This window comes from Gorilla gorilla, chromosome 8, assembly GCF_029281585.2.
Source record: "Gorilla gorilla gorilla isolate KB3781 chromosome 8, NHGRI_mGorGor1-v2.1_pri, whole genome shotgun sequence".
NCBI classification, from domain to species: domain Eukaryota; kingdom Metazoa; phylum Chordata; class Mammalia; order Primates; family Hominidae; genus Gorilla; species Gorilla gorilla.
Window position 1 is genome coordinate 67471354 of NC_073232.2, and position 19441 is coordinate 67490794.

General features: G+C 36.9%; 1 protein-coding gene across 22 annotated transcripts in view; it reads right to left on the reverse strand.

Moving 5' to 3' along the window:
• Positions 1 to 19441, reverse strand: part of MAPK8 (mitogen-activated protein kinase 8) — a 133182-nt gene that overhangs the window by 11624 nt on the left and 102117 nt on the right. For 13 of the 22 annotated variants that reach the window (XM_004049382.5, XM_019035148.4, XM_019035149.4 and 10 more), the window contains 4 exons: positions 17457 to 17515; positions 17223 to 17361; positions 4259 to 4424; positions 34 to 105 (listed from right to left, as the gene is read on the reverse strand). In XM_004049382.5, coding sequence (XP_004049430.1) covers positions 34 to 105; positions 4259 to 4424; positions 17223 to 17361; positions 17457 to 17515 — 436 coding nt within the window. Of the gene's footprint in view, positions 1 to 33; positions 106 to 455; positions 528 to 4258; positions 4425 to 17222; positions 17362 to 17456; positions 17516 to 19441 lie in introns of all 22 variants that reach the window. The other 9 variants (XM_019035146.4, XM_063710101.1, XM_019035139.4 and 6 more) reach the window with 1 other exon arrangement.

Here is a 19441-nt window from a genome sequence, read left to right on the forward strand (position 1 = left end):
AGAAACTACATTTTAGGCCAAAGATAAGGATACGATCTGTACCTGGGAACAAAACACCACCTTTGATCATTTCTCCCATGATGCACCCAACTGACCAAATGTCAACTGAAAACAAAATGCAATGACATTAACATAAAGATTTTGGTTAAAATAAAAAAAAAAAAAAGAAATAAAATCACACACACCATGTATACTTTAAAATTATAAAAAGCAGTATAAAATAAAAATGAGTGACAGTGAATGTGCTCTGACTACCAGCAGAGACTGTATGTCCTACTGCCAGATGCAGCCTACAAATATTTCAGCTTATCTCAACAATTTTTGAACTATAATAGCCACAAACTTTATGCCTGTTTAAAAACCCATCTGTATAAATGTAGCATATTCATTTTCATTAGAGAACATAAAGAAGTTCATCGCCTAACTAATTAACTGCTGCAGCAGCACAAGGATACAGTCCCTTCCTGGAAAGAGGATTTTGTGGCAAACCATTTCTCCCATAATGCACCCCACAGACCATAAATCCACTATATGTTTGCAGCACAAAAGAAGGAAAAGCAAAGCAAAAGGTCATTAAAATCAAAGAAGCATAATATGACTGCATTATATAAAAACTGCAAAACGTCACGAAAAGAAAAAAAGTGATCGTAACTTTAGCTAATGGAATAATTTAAAACACAAATTATTTTTTGAAAGTCTTTGGTTCACAAAAGAAAATGTAAAGTGTGGCATTTTAACTACATATCTAATTTCAAAGTGAGAGCGCATAAATAGAAAAACCCTGCATGTTTGTCCCTGAGAACTTGTTTATAAAATATGAAATAGAACCAAACACAAACTTTGTAAATAAAAATGTACATGAGGTAGTAAAATTATAAAAATAAAATCTTTATACTATACTATTTAGAAGTTCAACTGTGCATTATACTCTCTAAGTTAAAGAAAAAAGCATGAGAAAATAATTCAGCATATTAAAATATCCAACAGAAATAATCTCTATGAATAATTACGATAAAAAAGTTAATCTAAAGCTCTTTAGAATTTTTAAACTGGATTTCCCAAATACATTTAATTGAGAAGTGCAATGCTTGTTCTGAATTAAAAGTCCATTTGTTTTCTTGGCAACATCATGCTACATTTACCCTACTATCCCAAAAGGAACAAGTACACAGAGAATGAACAACTAATCAAGGAAAACTTAGTAAGAGAAATGTATTTCATGTTTCCTACCTAAAGTTTTCAAACCCATAAAACCAAACTGCTTTTGGCTTAAGAAGTTAGTTTTGGCTAGATACAGTAAGTCAGTTCCCACGAATTGAGTATGAAGAGTCTCCTGGAAGACTTACTGATGACCCTTGCCAACTGTAAATGGGAATCCCAATCAATGTTGACAAGAATCTGCTAGACACAGAAACAGACAATTTGGAAACTCCACCTACTAAGGGAAACTGACAACACATCGTGGCATTTTATGCCTTTGGGTTTGAATATCACACAAAAAGGAGAGAGTAAGTGCTTGCAGTATAACAGGAAAAGAGGGAAGAATGAGCAATTTAGAAGGAAAAGCCTTAGAAACTTGCATTTAGTTGTGACATCTGAAGGTCCCAATTCTTTAAAATGACAAGAGGAAAACGGCACAAATAGATGTCAGAAAGACATGTGCCCTTTACTCATGTTAAAGGACTTAGAAAATTAAAGCCTGTACTTTCTAATACAGTACATTCTTATTAAAAGGCTGCCAGTTCACTGAAGAGTCTTAGGAGCTAAACTGGAAATTACTTTTGGAAATACTGTGGAACTAAAGTTTCCCTAAAATGTCATATTAAAATGAATGAATATTTTCATATTTATGTCATGGTTCAGCTTTCAAGGATAAGATTTTAGAAAAAAATTTAATATTTGTAAATTAGTGCCTCAGAGAAAAATTTTTTCTAAGGTTTTCGTTTTTGACAAAAATCTATTAGAATAAATCTTCTCTACAGATTTTATAGAGAATGTTAAACTTTAAATATCCAGCATACAACTTATTTGGTAACTTTCAGAAAAGCTTATTTTTAAACAAAAGTATTTTGAAAGCTGCAAGCATGAGAGAAGATATCTGGGCCAGTGAAGACTAGGAACATAAGTCTGATTCATGCACAACTCTAGCTTTAAACTAACTGCTTAGTCTATTAAGCAGTTAAAAATATATTGATTACACTGCGTTCCAAAATGCTCTGAGTAGCCTGCAATAAAAGGTACATAAAGCAAAGTTGTTAAAATGGGTGGGAGGCCAGGCGTTGTGGCTCAAAATCCTGTAATCCCAGCACTTTGGGAGGCTGAGGCAGGTGGATCACCTAAGGTCAGGAGTTCAAGACCAGCCTGGCCAACATTATGAGACCCTGTCTCTACTAAAAATACAAAAATTAGCCAGGCATGGTGGCACATGCCTATAGTCCTAGCTACTCATAGGCTGAAGCAGGAGAATGGCTTGAAGCCAGGAGGTGGAGGCTGCAGTGAGCCAAGATGGCATGACTGCACTCCAGCCTGGGCGACAGAGCAAGACTCCATCTCAAAAATAAATAAATAAATAAGATAAATAAAATGAGTGTGAGGTGTCATTAAGAGGAGGAAGTACTTATGTTTAACCTTCCTGGCTAATGTAGTTATAATCATTAAGCATTACACTTGAATCCGTTTCCTAGGGCGGGAGTAGGAAGGCAAGAAGGTGATCTACATAATTCTTAACTAAAGAGGAACCATATGTCAGTTCATTTTTTATTTTATTTTATTTTTTGAGATAGTCTCGCTTTGTCACCCAGGCTGGAATGCAGTGGTGCAATCTTGGCTCACTGTAACCTCCACCTCCCGGGTTCAAGCGATTCTCATGCCTCACCTCCAGAATAGCTGGGATTACAGGTGTGCACCACCACACCTGACTAATTTCTATACTTTCAGTAGAGACAGGGTTTTGCCATGTTGCTCAGGCTGGTCTAGAACTCCTAGCCTCGAGTGATCCACGAGCCTCGGCCTCCCAAAGTGCTGGGATTACAGGTGTAAGCGACCATACCCAGCCTCAATTCTATATATGACAGTTTTTCTTAGTGCTAATTTCTGGCAGGGAGCTATCCTAAGATCATATTTATAGGACACTGACACATAACACCATATCTATGATAATCAATTACAGCAAATGCAAAAACAATCTTCATGCTGGTGGGTCATGTGAAGTTATCAATTTCCAAAAAAAAAAAAAACTTCAAATTTCAGGTAGAGTGTAAGTAAAAAGAACAGCATATTTACTTAAGAATAAAAAATTAATAGCAAATGTTTAAAGTATTTGTTTTTAATCAGCTCAGAAAATCAAGCTCAGCTTAATCGTATCTTTTATAAAAAAAGAATCTTAAAAGTTGACTTATTACAATTTCCTGATTCAAAATGAACTGCTATTCCAGATTCCTTGCCAGAAAAAATGTCTAGGTTTTATTCTTGGTAATATTTTGGATGAAATCACCACATTTTTTAAAATGATGGTTTATTTCCATAAAATCCCATGCTTCTTAGCAGATTTATTCATCTCCTAAATTTCTAAGACTTAACAAAATTTCTTCCTAAATTAAATATAAGTAGGTATATGCATACAAAATGTTTAAATTCATGATCTACATGCCAGATAATTTTGTTCAACACCGATTCTTAGGTTGATTGATACAATTGGATATACCCATACAAAATACTAAAAGTCATTTCCTTAAGGCTGGATACAACGTTTTAATGAAACTTTACTGCTTCCTTCAAGAGGTCACCTTAATTATCCATCAGCTTTGCAGAGGCCTTAATGTATCTCTTAAAGTTTACAATGAGTGCTACTGCTATGAGCTTTAGTTTCATGGGGTTGGAAATATAGGCAAATATCACTGATGTACACTAATAATAAACTGTCAGTACACTATACATCCCTGAGACCATGTCAGAAATGTTCATTTTCAAGTTATAGGCAAGCAAAGAGCATAAATTCTGTCTCAGGGCCATGGCAACAAATTCTTTATCCAATGGTAGTACTGATGTTATGTATCCGTATTTAAACAAATAAGGGCCCCAAGTTTTTCCAAACATTGATGAAAAAATTTATAGTTACCTGCAAACTTTTGATACACATTTCAAACAATGATACACATTTAACTCAACGTACTTCTGCTTAAGTATTTACATAAAAAATCTACTGAATAAAGAAAAAAGCTAAATCAGAAAAATATTTCAAATAAATGTGTGTGCTGACCGTTTTCCTTGTAGCCCATGCCGAGGATGACCTCTGGTGCTCTGTAGTAGCGAGTCACTACGTAAGGCGTCATCATAAAACTCGTTCCTGCAGTCCTGGCCAGACCGAAGTCAAGAATCTTCAAAGTGCAGTCAGATTTTACTACTATATTACTGGGCTTTAAGTCCTTCAGAAAATAAAAATTAAAAAATGACTGCCATGATATATAGGAAAATCCTACAGTTCACAATAAAGTTATATTATCCCTTGCAAAACATTCATGTTAATTGTTCGTTTTTCTCACTGTAATATTACTGCACTGATTCATCATTAAAAGGCAAACCTGAGAAGTCAGTTTTATGGGATTTAAAATTTATGAATACATACAGTTATTAGAGAAGTTAGTAATGTTTTAATTGCTAGAAATTACGATTAGCTAGACATTTTTGGTTAGAGTAAAAGGGATTTGAAAAGACATCGCAAAGCTCACATAAAAAAACTACTATAGTAAAAGAAAGAGTCATAAGTTAGCATTTATATTCATTTGCATAACATATTACCAATATTTTTAAAATCTCATTTTAAAGTCACAGTAAGCTTTATACAGATGTTTTAAGTCAACAACGAGCCATCTTGTCAATCCTAACAAATGTTATTTGATCTTTTAGACTGGCAGATACCCAGTTCCAAAGGACCAGAAGAGTTATTATCCATTTTTCCATCCCTGATTTCCCACCTGAAGTCACACAAATTTGCTATAAAATTTCTGTCTGTTTGTAGAAGTAGGACACCATTGCCTTGGTGCCACTAATCTATAAAATTACTTGCTATAGATACTACTGAATAATTCAGAATTTTTCACCTGGCCCCTACTTTAACATATTTTGTGCTGTGCCCATCAAAAGTCAGGCAGCAGCATAAACACTCATGGCTTCATACTTAACATACTTTGCCTGTTAGCTTTGATGAATACTATTATAAGCCAAAGGACCAAAAAACGAAGAAAGCATAAATCCACAACACAAATGCACTGTATTACCTGTACTGACATGCAGTATACATATTAAATATCACCGATTAATACAAAAAAGGAAAATAGCCTGCTTGAAAGACAACTATTACTTTTGTAATGTTAACATACAGAAAAGCATGTATGTTGTCTTTAACACATTTCGACAGGCAATCATGGATGGGTTTAGAAGATATGTAATCTAGTGGTTTTATGAAATTAAATATACCAACAATTCAAAGGTCTTAATGAAACAGAAGAAAAAAAATTTTCATTATTGGTATTCTGTAAATATAATGTTGCTAATACTTCTAAAATACAGTACCTCAGCAAAGAAACACTGCATGTTTAAGAATAAATATTACAAGCTTTGATACTACTTCAATGTTTAGTGTGATGGTTGAAGGTTACTGGCTCTTTATACTAGCAGATTCCAATTTAGAAATAACATTCCAATTTTAAGCACTTCATTGTGAAAAAATTAAGAGCAAACTAACAATTTTTAAAGACAGATATTTTTGTTAAGCAAAAAAATTGTCAAAAAAAGCCTCAAAGACTATTAATTGAAATTCATCCATATATATCAATATGTACCTTACAGCTGTTAATTACACTGCTAACTATATATAAGAATAGCAACTTCGAATTTATGCAGGCAGTGGAAGTAACCCAACATTCTGTCTTCTTCCCCCAATTTTTCTAGCTTCCTCAGTTAGGCAAGGGCACATGGGTAATTCTAGTTCATGGGATGTGAGTGGAAGTAAAGAAGAGAAGGGCCAGTGCACAACTTCCTGTGATCTCCTGCCCTGCTTTGGTGATTAGGAACTTTCCAGAGGATTCTCTGGCAGCCTGGGTTGCTGATCATCTATGTAAACGCACAGTCCACAAACCCACCATGATCTGCACCACACATTCAGCAAAGGAAATAAGCCTGAGTCGTGCTAAGCCACTGAGAATTAAGGGTTTATCTGTTATTCAGTACAGCTGAGTCTATTCTAACACTGAAACTGGTGTCAGAGGTGGGGTGTTAATTATTATAAAAACATAAGATCCTGGCTTAGCAGTTGAGCAGCAGGGAAACTCACATCGAAGGTTGGAAAGGTGATCTAAGTTATGTAGTAACAAAATATTTCATGAAGCTGTCACCTGCACAGCCACTTGTACAATGAACCTGAAGCTCTAGCACAGGGGCTGGCAAATTAAGGCCTGCCTGCTTTGTAAAGAAAGTGCTGATACTGAAACACAGTCATGCTCATTCAAGTACAGATCACCTATGGCTGCTTTTGTGTTACAATGGCAGAGTCTTTTTCACGATATTGATTCTTCCTACCCATGAGCATGGAATGTTCTTCCATTTGTTTGTATCCTCTTTTATTTCCTTGAGCAGTGGTTTGTAGTTCTCCTTGAAGAGGTCCTTTACATCCCTTGTAAGTTGGATTCCTAGGTATTTTGTTCTCTTTGAAGCAATTGTGAATGGGAGTTCACTCATGATTTGGCTCTCTGTTTGTCTGTTATTGGTGTATAAGAATGCTTGTGATTTTTGTACATTGATTTTGTATCCTGAGACTTTGCTGAAGTTGCTTATCAGCTTAAGGAGATTTTGGGCTGAGACGATGGGGTTTTCTAGATATACAATCATGTCGTCTGCAAACAGGGACAATTTGACTTCCTCTTTTCCTAATTGAATACCCTTTATTTCCTTCTCCTGCCTAATTGCCCTGGCCAGAACTTCCAACACTATGTTGAATAGGAGTGGTGAGAGAGGGCATCCCTGCCTTGTGCCAGTTTTCAAAGGGAATGCTTCCAGTTTTTGCCCATTCAGTATGATATTGGCTGTGGGTTTGTCATAGATAGCTCTTATTATTTTGAAATACGTCCCATCAATACCTAATTTATTGAGAGTTTTTAGCATGAAGGGTTGTTGAATTTTGTCAAAGGCTTTTTCTGCATCTATTGAGATAATCATGTGGTTTTTGTCTTTGGCTCTGTTTATATGCTGGATTACATTTATTGATTTGCTTATATTGAACCAGCCTTGCATCTCAGGGATGAAGCCCACTTGATCATGGTGGATAAGCTTTTTGATGTGCTGCTGGATTCGGTTTGCCAGTATTTTATTGAGGATTTTTGCATCAATGTTCATCAAGGATATTGGTCTAAAATTCTCTTTTTTGGTTGTGTCTCTGCCCGGCTTTGGTATCAGGATGATGCTGGCCTCATAAAATGAGTTAGGGAGGATTCCCTCTTTTTCTATCGATTGGAATAGTTTCAGAAGGAATGGTACCAGTTCCTCCTTGTACCTCTGGTAGAATTCGGCTGTGAATCCATCTGGTCCTGGACTCTTTTTGGTTGGTAAACTATTGATTATTGCCACAATTTCAGCTCCTGTTATTGGTCAATTCAGAGATTCAACTTCTTCCTGGTTTAGTCTTGGGAGAGTGTATGTGTCGAGGAATTTATCCATTTCTTCTAGATTTTCTAGTTTATTTGCGTAGAGGTGTTTGTAGTAATCTCTGATGGTAGTTTGTATTTCTGTGGGATCGGTCGTGAAAATGGCCATACTGCCCAAGGTAATTTACAGATTCAATGCCATCCCCATCAAGCTACCAATGACTTTCTTCACAGAATTGGAAAAAACTACTTTAAAGTTTATATGGAACCAAAAAAGAGCCCGCATCGCCAAGTCAATCCTAAGCCAAAAGAACAAAGCTGGAGGCATCACACTACCTGACTTCAAACTATACTACAAGGCTACAGTAACCAAAACAGCATGGTACTGGTACCAAAACAGAGATATAGATCAATGGAACAGAACAGAGCCCTCAGAAATAACGCCGCATACCTACAACTATCTGATCTTTGACAAACCTGAGAAAAACAAGCAATGGGGAAAGGATTCCCTATTTCATAAATGGTGCTGGGAAAACTGGCTAGCCATATGTAGAAAGCTGAAACTGGATCCCTTCCTTACACCTTATACAAAAATCAATTCAAGATGGATTAAAGATTTAAACGTTAGACCTAAAACCATAAAAACCCTAGAAGAAAACCTAGGCATTACCATTCAGGACATAGGCATGGGCAAGGACTTCATGTCCAAAACACCAAAAGCAATGGCAACAAAAGACAAAATTGACAAATGGGATCTAATTAAACTAAAGAGCTTCTGCACAGCAAAAGAAACTACCATCACAGTGAACAGGAAACCTACAAAATGGGAGAAAATTTTCGCAACCTACTCATCTGACAAAGGGCTAATATCCAGAATCTATAATGAACTCAAACAAATTTACAAGAAAAAAACAAACAACCCCATCAAAAAGTGGGCGAAGGACATGAACAGACACTTCTCAAAAGAAGACATTTACGCAGCCAAAAAACACATGAAAAAATGCTCATCATCACTGGCCATCAGAGAAATGCAAATCAAAACCACTATGAGATACCATCTCACAACAGTTAGAATGGCAATCATTAAAAAGTCAGGAAACAACAGGTGCTGGAGAGGATGTGGAGAAATAGGAACACTTTTACACTGTTGGTGGGACTGTAAACTAGTTCAACCATTGTGGAAGTCAGTGTGGCGATTCCTCAGGGATCTAGAACTAGAAATACCATTTGACCCAGCCATCCCATTACTGGGTATATACCCAAAGGACTATAAATCATGCTGCTATAAAGACACATGCACACGTATGTTTATTGCGGCATTATTCACAATAGCAAAGACTTGGAACCAACCCAAATGTCCAATGATGATAGACTGGATTAAGAAAATGTGGCACATATACACCATGGAATACTATGCAGCCATAAAAAATGATGAGTTCATGTCCTTTGTAGGGACATGGATGAAATTGGAAATCATCATTCTCAGTAAACTATCGCAAGAACAAAAAACCAAACACCGCAGATTCTCACTCATAGGTGGGAATTGAACAATGAGATCACATGGACACAGGAAGGGGAATATTGCACTCTGGGGACTGTGGTGGGGTGGGGGGAGGGGGGAGGGATAGCATCGGGAGATATACCTAATGCTAGATGACGAGTTAGTGGGTGCAGCGCACCAGCATGGCACATGTATACATATGTAACTAACCTGCACAATGTGCACATGTACCCTAAAACTTAAAAAAAAAAAAAAATGGCAGAGTCTTGTAGCTGTGATGCAGACTATTATCCACAAAGCCTAAAATATTTACTACATGGCTTTGACAGAAAAAGTTTGTTGAACCCTGCTCTAGAAAAGACTGGAAAGCAAAACTTCAGTAGTTTGTGTTGGTAGCTACTGGTTGCATTTAAAAGAAGTAGCCACCTTTTAAAGCAGAAATAAAAGGGAACAGAGCCTAGAATTTCAGGGTCTTGCCATTTTGGAAAAGCTAAATGCTACTAGACCCCTGAAAGAAGGTATGGTAGATTGTTCTGCAAATATTCCTGCCCACCCCAGACTGTGTCCTCACCCTATTGATAGGTTCAGTCACTTGTCTTATTTTGGCCAATGGAATATGGGGGAATGTGTTTGACTCAGCATAGCTCTTGCTCTTCTACCTTTCACCATGAGAAAAGGATGTCTCTGGTGTATGCTTCAGTTTAGATGCTGAAACCTGAATATGGGACAAGCCTGAACTTGACCCACAGTTTGGAGCAGTGTCACACAGCCAACCCTGCAGACCCAAGTAAACAATAAATATTGCCTTAAGCCACTGATATCTTGGGTTGGTTTCTATGCATCACTTTCACATAATAATTCTGAAACCCTTTCAGGGAAAAAGTCCTGTAAAATTTTCAATTGATAAATTTGCCTCAGTCTGCCAACAGAAGCTTGAAAGCTTACGGAAAGACTGAAGACAGCCTCAATTAAGTCCAAGAATACAGGACCCATGAGCTAAAAAAGATACTATGAAAAGAACTACAATCAGAGAGATAAGAAATCTCTTAAATTTCTGAAAGAGTTAGTTAGCTGTCAGACCTAACGCCAAAGGTCTATGATCCTTCTACACTTCAAACAGGAGTTCTCAATTCACAGTAATTTTGCCCCAAAATAATATTTGGCAATGCCAGAAAACATTTTTGATTGTCACAACTGGGGAGTGCTACTGGCATCTAGTGGGTAGAGGCCAGGAATGCTACTAAACATTCCATCATCAAAAGAAGAACTGTTTGCTCCAAAATGTCAATAGTGGCAAGGCTGAGAAGGATGGCCTTAAAATGACCCTTGGGCCCCAATCTTTTATAGGTAAGAAGCAGGCTGAGAAAGGTGAGCAGCCCTCAAGGAAAAATACATTCTTCAATATCCACTTTAGATATATTCATGAGGATAGCAAAAAAGATGACTCTCCCACAGGGTAGAGCCAGGTACTATAGAGAACCACAGAGATCAGTCAGGAGGGCTGATTAGGAATATTCCCCACCCAGGGCAAGGGACACTCACAATGTCTGTACAGAAGAATTTAATTACAACTAACCAATGACTGCATTTTTCAGTTTTCTAAATGGGATTGTTCACTGTGATAACACTGGCCCTGTCTGACCACTCCATCTACGGTATTTGGCAGGGGAGCAGTGGTTATAGGGGTGGCCATATAATTTGGTCATTCCAGTTCCTATGTTTCTGGACCAAGAGGAACAATGCCTGGATTTGATAAATGTCTTGATGGAATAGAACTTTGGGTTATTTCCCTTAAGAAGGTGTGGAATAAAGAGAGCAAAGGAATGTTTGCCAGCCAGTAGGACAGACTGTGGCAGAGGCTGGGGCTCACCACTATTCTGAAGTCTGCTCTCCCCACATTTCTGAGTTTCCTTACAAATTAAGCAAGTCTATGGCTAGCTTTGTCAATGCACTCTAAGCAGAAGTCATGTGTGTCACTTCCAAGCAAAGAAAAGCCATCCATGCACATCACTTGGCTTTCTCTTTCTGACAAAGTGACCCGCAACTATCTAGATGGTGGGACGTCGTCAGCTTTGGTCTCAGAGTAGCAATCCTGACTTGCCCTGAACCCCCAAGGGATGAAAGGTCAGGTTATTTTACCAAGTAAGTAACCTCAGACTAGCAGAAGTACTAGCCAAGGGTGGAGGTGAATCTAGAATAAGTAGTAGAGCAGACAGATGAGTACCAATCGTGGCCTCAAGACCACCTGCAAAAAAACTTAAATGCGTATCTCCACTCTAGAGTTTCCCAAAGAGCCCAAGCCAAGATAAAGGGAGATTCTTCATAATAGATAACAGACCCCAGTAGGTCTCATTAGCTCCACTTTATCACATTAAGAAATTTTCTACAGATGTACTTCATTTTTACCACTTTATGTACTGATACTAAGGGAGTAAGTTAGAATATCCCAATACAACTGTGCTTGTGCCATTCTTCTATTTTCTACAGTTTAAGCTTTTTGTATAGCAACCCTACTTTATGTATAATTGTGTATCCTAATTGGATAGTATCTTTCACCTTGAAAACGTGAGACTCTTTATTCTCAGAGAGGAACACTTCCTCTCTGACCCCACCATATTCAACTTTATCTCATTAAATAGAGTTACCCTTGTTTTGATGTTTGCATTTTCCTGGTATATGTCTGCCAACCTCTCTGCCTTCAGCCTTTTGAAGTTAGCTACGAATGTTTGTGCTATGGAAATACGCAGTTGTTGTTGAGCCTTGTGTGCTGCCAAAATCTGACCTTTTTAAACTAAGGAACTAATCCCATTAATATATTACCATAAATATTGCTCTTTTGTAATTTTGTGTTTGTTTTTTGTGGTTCTTGTTGTTTCCACTGTTTTCTATCTTCTACCATTTGGTCTGTTTTTCTGGTCCAGCCACCTGCTATCCTCATTAATCTGGAACCTTTCTATTTGGAGGGGTGTGCTTTACTAAAATCAAATGAACTTCCACAATGTTGGATTACTGCCCCGGTCTAAGGACTCAGGAAACAAACAACCCAAAACTAGAAGTTTCACTCGTCTGCTCTACTTCACATAGTGTATGAGTAGGGGCTCAGGAAGATAAAATACTCTCCCATTTAAACAGATTTTTATTATGTTATTTAAAGATTGCATTAGACAAATGATTAGAGCAGCTGTATATGTAATATACAAGGAATTCACTTACAATGATAATTAAGGATAAGCCTGTAGCAGGATTGTTCACTTAAAAAAAAAGCCCCAATAGCCCTAAGACATAATTGTCTTATACTGTGAAAACTATCTCTGTATTTATTTTATTACATGAGTAAGGTTATTTGACGCAGATGACTCAGAAGGAAGATGTAATTCCACTGAATTAAATAATTTTTAAAAATTCCAGGCTGGGCATGATGGCTCATGCCTGTGATCCCAGCACTTTGGGAGGTCAAGGCAGCTGGACTGCTTGAAGCCAGGAATACAAGACCAGCCTGGGCAATATGGCAAGACCCCGTCTCTACAAAAGAATAAAAAATAAAAATTTGCCAGGCATGGTGGTACATGCCCATAGTCTTAGCTACTTGGGAGGCTGAAGTGGGATGATCACTGAGCCCAGGAGGTAAAGGCTGCAGTAAGCCATGTTCATGCTACTGCACTCATGCCTGGGTGACAGAGAGAGACCCTGTCTCAAAAAAAAAAAAAAAAAAAATTCTTTTCAACCTATTGAACCCAGGAGTTCAAGGCTGCAGTGAACTATGATTACGCCACTGCATCCTGGCCTGAGTGACAGAGGAAGATTCTGTCTCTCAGAAAAAAAAAAAAAAAAAAATCCTCTCAATACTTTTCAAAGAATAAGCTAGATTTAACTAAAATACAAAACATACCAACATACAAAAAAATTTTACATAAATGTTCATGTCAGCATTACCTGTAATAGTCAGTGGTAACAACCCAAATTATAATCAAGTGATAAATGGATAAACAATATATCTATACAGTGAAATATTTGTCAATAAAATGACAAGAAGAACTGACACACAATAAATATATGAATGAACCTTGAAAAGATTATGCTAGGTAAAATAAGCCAAGCACAAAATATCACATATAATTCTATGTACATGAAATGTCCAGAATAGACAAATATACAAAGACAGAAAGTAGATTAGTGTTTGCTTAGGGCTAGAGGTGAAAGGAACACAGAAGAATGGGAAATAAAGATGAGTGGATGTGGAGTTTCTTTTAGGGCAATGGAATTTTCTAAAGTTAAGATTGTGGTAACGAGCATACAATCTTCGAATATAATAAACACTGAGTGGTACACGTTAAATGAATAAATTGTATGGCATGTAAATTATATCACAAAAAAGCAGGTAAAAATCCCAGAGAACAAAAATATAAAATATTTCTGAATATATATATATATATATATATATAACAATTCTGGCAAATACTCAATTTTGGTAACTTGGTAATATTCAATTCCCAATTTGGAATGACTGGTAATAATAGCAGTTTATTTTGTATACTGCTTCACTTCAGAGCAAAAACAAACTTTACATTGCTCCATATAAATCAGTGAAATACAGTGATCCTAAGAATTTGATGAGAGGCAGTGATGTCAGCCAAAATAGCTCCACAGAAGCACCATAAAACATCAAAGTGTCAGAATAAATTTTTTCAGAATTCTGGAAATTATTCAAAGGTTTATGGCAATCAAGTGAACTCAGAACCAAGAAAATGGCAACTTAAAAACAGGAAACCACCTCACACCCTTTAGGACGGTTACTATGAAAAAAATAAAGTGTTGGTAAGAATGAGGAATAAGTGAAACCCTTCTGCACTACTGGTGGGAATGTAAAATGGTACAGCTGCTATGGAAAACAGTGCGACAGTTTCTCAAAATGTTAAAAAGAATGACCATGTGATCCGGCAATTCCACTTCTGGCTGTAGCCCAAATGAACTGAAAAGTAGGGTCTCAAAGAGATATTTGGACAACCATGTTCATAGCAGCATTTTTCAAAAGAGCCAAATGCGGAACCAACCCAATTGCCACTGAGTGATGAATGGATAAGCAAGTATGGTATATACATAAATGGAATACTATTCAGCCTTGAAAAGGAATAAAATTCTGACATATGCTGCAACATGGATAAACCTTGAGCACATTATGCTAAGTGAAATAAGCCAGTTGCAAGGAGGCAAATACTGCATGATTCCGCTTATATGAGGTATTTATAGTAGCCAAAATCATACAGACATAAAATAGAATGATGTCTGTCGGGGGTTGTGGGGAGAGGAGAATAGGGAATTACTGTCTGGTGGGTGGAGAGTTGCATCTTCACAAGATGAAAAGAATTCTGGAGATGGATGGTGGTGATGGTTGCACATTATGAATGTATTTAATGCCACAGAACTGTAGATTTAATGGTTAAAATGGCACATTTTATATGTATTTACTACAATAAAAAGGTGGGGAAAAAACATTGGGAAATATTTCCAGCATTTTAACTAGTCTTTGGCTCTACCTGCCTCCCTAACTAGGCAAGGATTTTGAAGAAAGCAGCCACATTTTCAGTGTGGGACCCTGGTCCTAGGCTAGACAGAAGCATTCCTTGAAAACATAGTTAAGGCAAGTAAATAGCCCATTGATGCCTGGGACAAAACATTAAAGTGGAGGAGAAAACAAGACATGGCATACCATCAAGCATATCAACTTTGCATAATGGGAGTTCCAAAAGGAGAAGAAAGAGAAAAATAAGCAGAAAAAATATTTAAGAAAATAATGACTGAAAATTTGCTAAATTTGATAAAAGATATGAATCTATTTTTTCTTTTTAGCTTCCTTCCATCCTGATCAAAAAAGACATGAATCTACATATCCAAGCTGCTGAATGAATTCTAAGATGGATAAACATAAAGAGATCTGCACTAAGACACATAATCAAACTGTTGAAAGCAAAAGACAAAAAGGCATCTTGAGAGCAGCAAGAGAGGTGCATTTGTCACTTATAAAAGATCCTCAACAAGCTTAACAGCTGATTTATCACTGGAAGCCACGGCAAAACAAATAGCAATGGATGATACATCTAAAGTGCTGAAAGAGGCCAGGTGGAGTGGCTCACGCCTGTAATCCCAGCACTTTGGGAGGCCAAGGCGGGCAGATCACTTGAGGTCAGGAGTTCGAGACCAGCCTGACCAACATGGTGAAACTCTGTCTCTACTAAAAATACAAAATATTAACCAGGCGTGGGGGCAGGCCCCTGTAATCCCAGCTACTTGGGAGGCTGCGGCAGGAGAATTGCTTGAACCCAGGAGGTAGAGGTTGCAGTGAGCTGAGAATGGAGAAGACAAGACAAGACAAATGGGAGGGGAGGGGAGGGGAGAGGAGGGGAAGAGAGGAGAGGGTGGAGAAAGGAAGGAAGGGGAAGGGAGGGAAGGAGAGAAAAGAAAGAAAAAAGAAAAGAAGGAAGGAAATGGTAAGACATCCTATGTTTGTGAATTGGAAGACTAAATATTGTTACGACGGCAAAACTACCTAAGCAATCTACAGATGCAACGAAATACTAATTAGAATTCTAATTGCCCTTTCTGCAGAAATAGAATGATACTCAAATTCATACGGCATCACAAAGGGCTCTGAAAAGCTAAAACAATATTGTAAAAGAATAAAGCTGGAGAATTGATACTTCTCCATTTCAAGTTACTACGAAGCTAAAAGTGATCAAAATAATGTGGTACTAGTATAATACATGGTCAGGCACATAGGAACTATGTGAAACACAACTGAGAGTCCAAAAATGAAACCATGTATCTATGACCAACTGTTTTTTGACAGGGGTGCCAAGACCATTCAATGGGTTAAGAGTAGTCTCTAACAAATGTTGCTGGCACAACTAAATTGCCACATACAAAAGAATGAAGTTGGAACCTTACCTCATACCAGACAAAAAATTAACTCAAAATAGATCAAAGACCTACATGTGAGACTTAAACTATAAAACTCTTAGAAGAGCCCATAAGACTAAATCTTCATGACCATGGGTTTGACAATGGATTCTTATACATGATACCAAAAGCACAAGTGATGAAATAAACAATTGTATTTCATTAAAATTATAGTTTTTGTGCATTAAAGGAAATCATCAGCAAAGTGAACAGACAACCTACAGAATGGGAGAAAATATTTACAAATTATATACCTGATAAAGGTTTCACATATGAAATATATGAAGAAATGCTAAAACAACAACAAAAAGAAAACAACCCAATTTAAAAATGAGCAAAGGGCTTGAATACACATTTCTCCAAAGAAGATACACAAATGGCCACAAGCACATGAAAAATGCCCAACATTATTAGTCGTTAGGGAGATGCAAAGTAAAATCACAAGAAACACCACTTCGTACCCATTAGGATGGCTAGAATTTAAAAAGTCAGATAACAAGTACTGACAAGGATGTGAAGAAACTGGAACCCGCATACACTGCTAGTGGGAATGTAAAATAGTGCAGTCACTGTGCAGTTTGATGGTTCCTCAGAAAGTTAACTACAGAATCACCATATGACTCAGCACTTCCAGTCACAGGTATATCCCAAAGGACTGAAAATATATATTCAAACAAATATTTGTGCTTGAATTTTCATAGCACGATCCATAATAGCTGAAAGGTAGAAATAACCCAAATGTCCATGGGTTATTTGGATGGATGAATGGATAAATGAAATATGGTATACAGAATATTATTCAGTCATAAAAAGGAATGAACTATTGATACATGGTAAACATGGAGAAATCTTGAAAACATCATGCTGTATTTCATATAAATGGAAACATAAAGGCAAATCTATAGACACAGAAAGCAGACTGGTACCATGCCAGGGCAAAGATGCACAACTGCTTAAGAAACATGGAGACTTTTTTGGGAGTAATGAAAATATTTTAGAATTTAATATGGGTGGTAGTTGTACAGCACTGTGAATGTACTAAAAATGCCACTTTAGAATGGTTAATTTTGTTACATGAATTTCACCTCAATGAGAAAACAAAGAGTATGATGATAGTTTTTTCTACTAACCCGATGAATAATTCCAGCAGAATGAAGGTGCTTGATTCCACACAGCATCTGATAGAGAAGGTAGGACATTCTTTCATGATCTAGCTCCATCTGAATCACTTGGCAAAGATTTGCATCCATGAGCTCCATGACTATGTAACTTTATGAGTGAAAAAAGAGAACAACAGCTAAAGTGTCCAGCAGCAATCTAAGAAAAATGTACTAACTTAACAAAATTTTAATTATTACACTTACACATCTTGAAATTCTTCTAGGGATTTCTGTGGTGTGAAAACATTCAAAAGGCCAATTATCTATAATAAAAGTCGAGAGAGACAGAAAAATTAGAAATTACTTCATAATATTTTAATTTGGGAACTACAAATACATGAGTTAAAAAAAACTACCATCAGTTTAAAATCTTTCTTTACATTCTAAGCTCAAGTTAATTGCTTTCATTTTATATATTGCAACTTTATGGGCAGAAGTTGGAGGAGGGGATGGATAGGTGGAGGCACAGAGGATCTGTAACCCATTTATCTGTAATTCCATTTATGAACAGTCAATTATCAAGCACTTACATTATACAAACCTCTACATAATTTATCAGCAAATCTTAAATCCCTTCTACCAGCTCTTTTCCAATTCAGTATCTCTATATAATCTCAGCCCTTTCCTCCCTTGGTTTTTCATAATACTGCACTTGCCCAGTTTTCTTCATTCCCAGTCTATTTCACTGGTTCATCCATAAGCATAACCCTTCTCACTATTGTGTTTAATCCATTTCTTTTCACTTTTTGCATGGACATCTCACATAATAAGGTAACACTGAATTCATTTTCATTCCTACCCAAACCCCTTACTTTGCCAGTGTGCCCTCTCTTTTACAAAAGAAGGCTCAGGGTGATTTTTGACTCCTTTTTCAGTATATGCACCATAATAAATACTCATAGAATGCCGTCCATTCTACTGTCAATCTGACCTTCAATCTCTTTTTTCCATTCCCTGTGCTATAAACAGCTTGAAGACTAACATCTAGACTGTTCATGCTGTAATTCCTTCTAACACTAGCGTTACAGATTGATTGTCCCTCACACACACACCCCACACAATTCATATGTTTAACTCCTAGCACCCAACGTGATAGTATTTGGAAATGGGGCCTTTGGAAGGTAATAAAGGTTAGATTACGTCATGAGAGTGGGGCGCTCATAATGGAATTAGTGGCCTAAAACAAGGGAAGACGAAAAGAGCAATTTTTCTCTCCCTCTCCTTGAGCACACACTGAAGAAAGGCAAATGAGGACAAGGTGAAAAGTTGGTCACCTCCAAGTCAGGAAGCAGGCCCTCATCAAGAATCAAATTGGCCAGCAACTTGATCTTGAACTTCCCAGCCTACAGAATTGTGAGAAATAAATCTCTGTTGTTTAAGACACCCAGTGTACAGTATTTTGTTATGGTGGCCTGAGCTGATTAAGGGTCACTAACGATGGTTTTCTACAAATCCAGCTACCATTTACTGCCTATAATATGGTAAAAGAAAGACCTGATCATATTACTTACCTCCTCAAAAATTTAAAGCCAACAAATATATTCTGAAACTCCCTTGCAGTATATTCAAAAGCCTCCATGATATGCCATCAACTCACTTCATCTCCTGCTAAGTCCTATATTACACTTCATACTTTAGCTATGCTAGTTTTAAGAACGTCATTTTTAAAATGTTTTGATGCTTTTAAACATACTATTCCCTATGCTTGTCATTTATCTACTCAACTTAATTATCTTCCAGGTGAACCTCTTTTGTAGATTCTGACAACTCCTAGTTCTTGACAGAGTTGACTATTCTCTCTACTTTGTCCCCAGTTATCTTCTAATGTTGTTATGGTATTCAGCACACTGTAATCTAGTCTCATTTTCACATCAGCCTCATCCCTACCACAGAGAATCCTTATTAGAAAGAACTGTGTCTTAATCACTTTTATTGCCTAGTATATGGCAAGTTACATGACACACATATAAAAATGTTTGCTGACGATGATACTTAGGGATGGGAATTTGTTTTTTAGGCATAAACTTCATAAGGGCAGAACTGATGTTTTTCTTTTAAGCATTCAGCTTTACATAAGGTATTTAAATATTTGTTCAGTGAATAAATTTGGAAAAATAATACACCAGAAAGGGCCAAACAAATTTAAGATAGGGAAATGATAATAAGAAAGCATCTGGCTGCTCTAAATA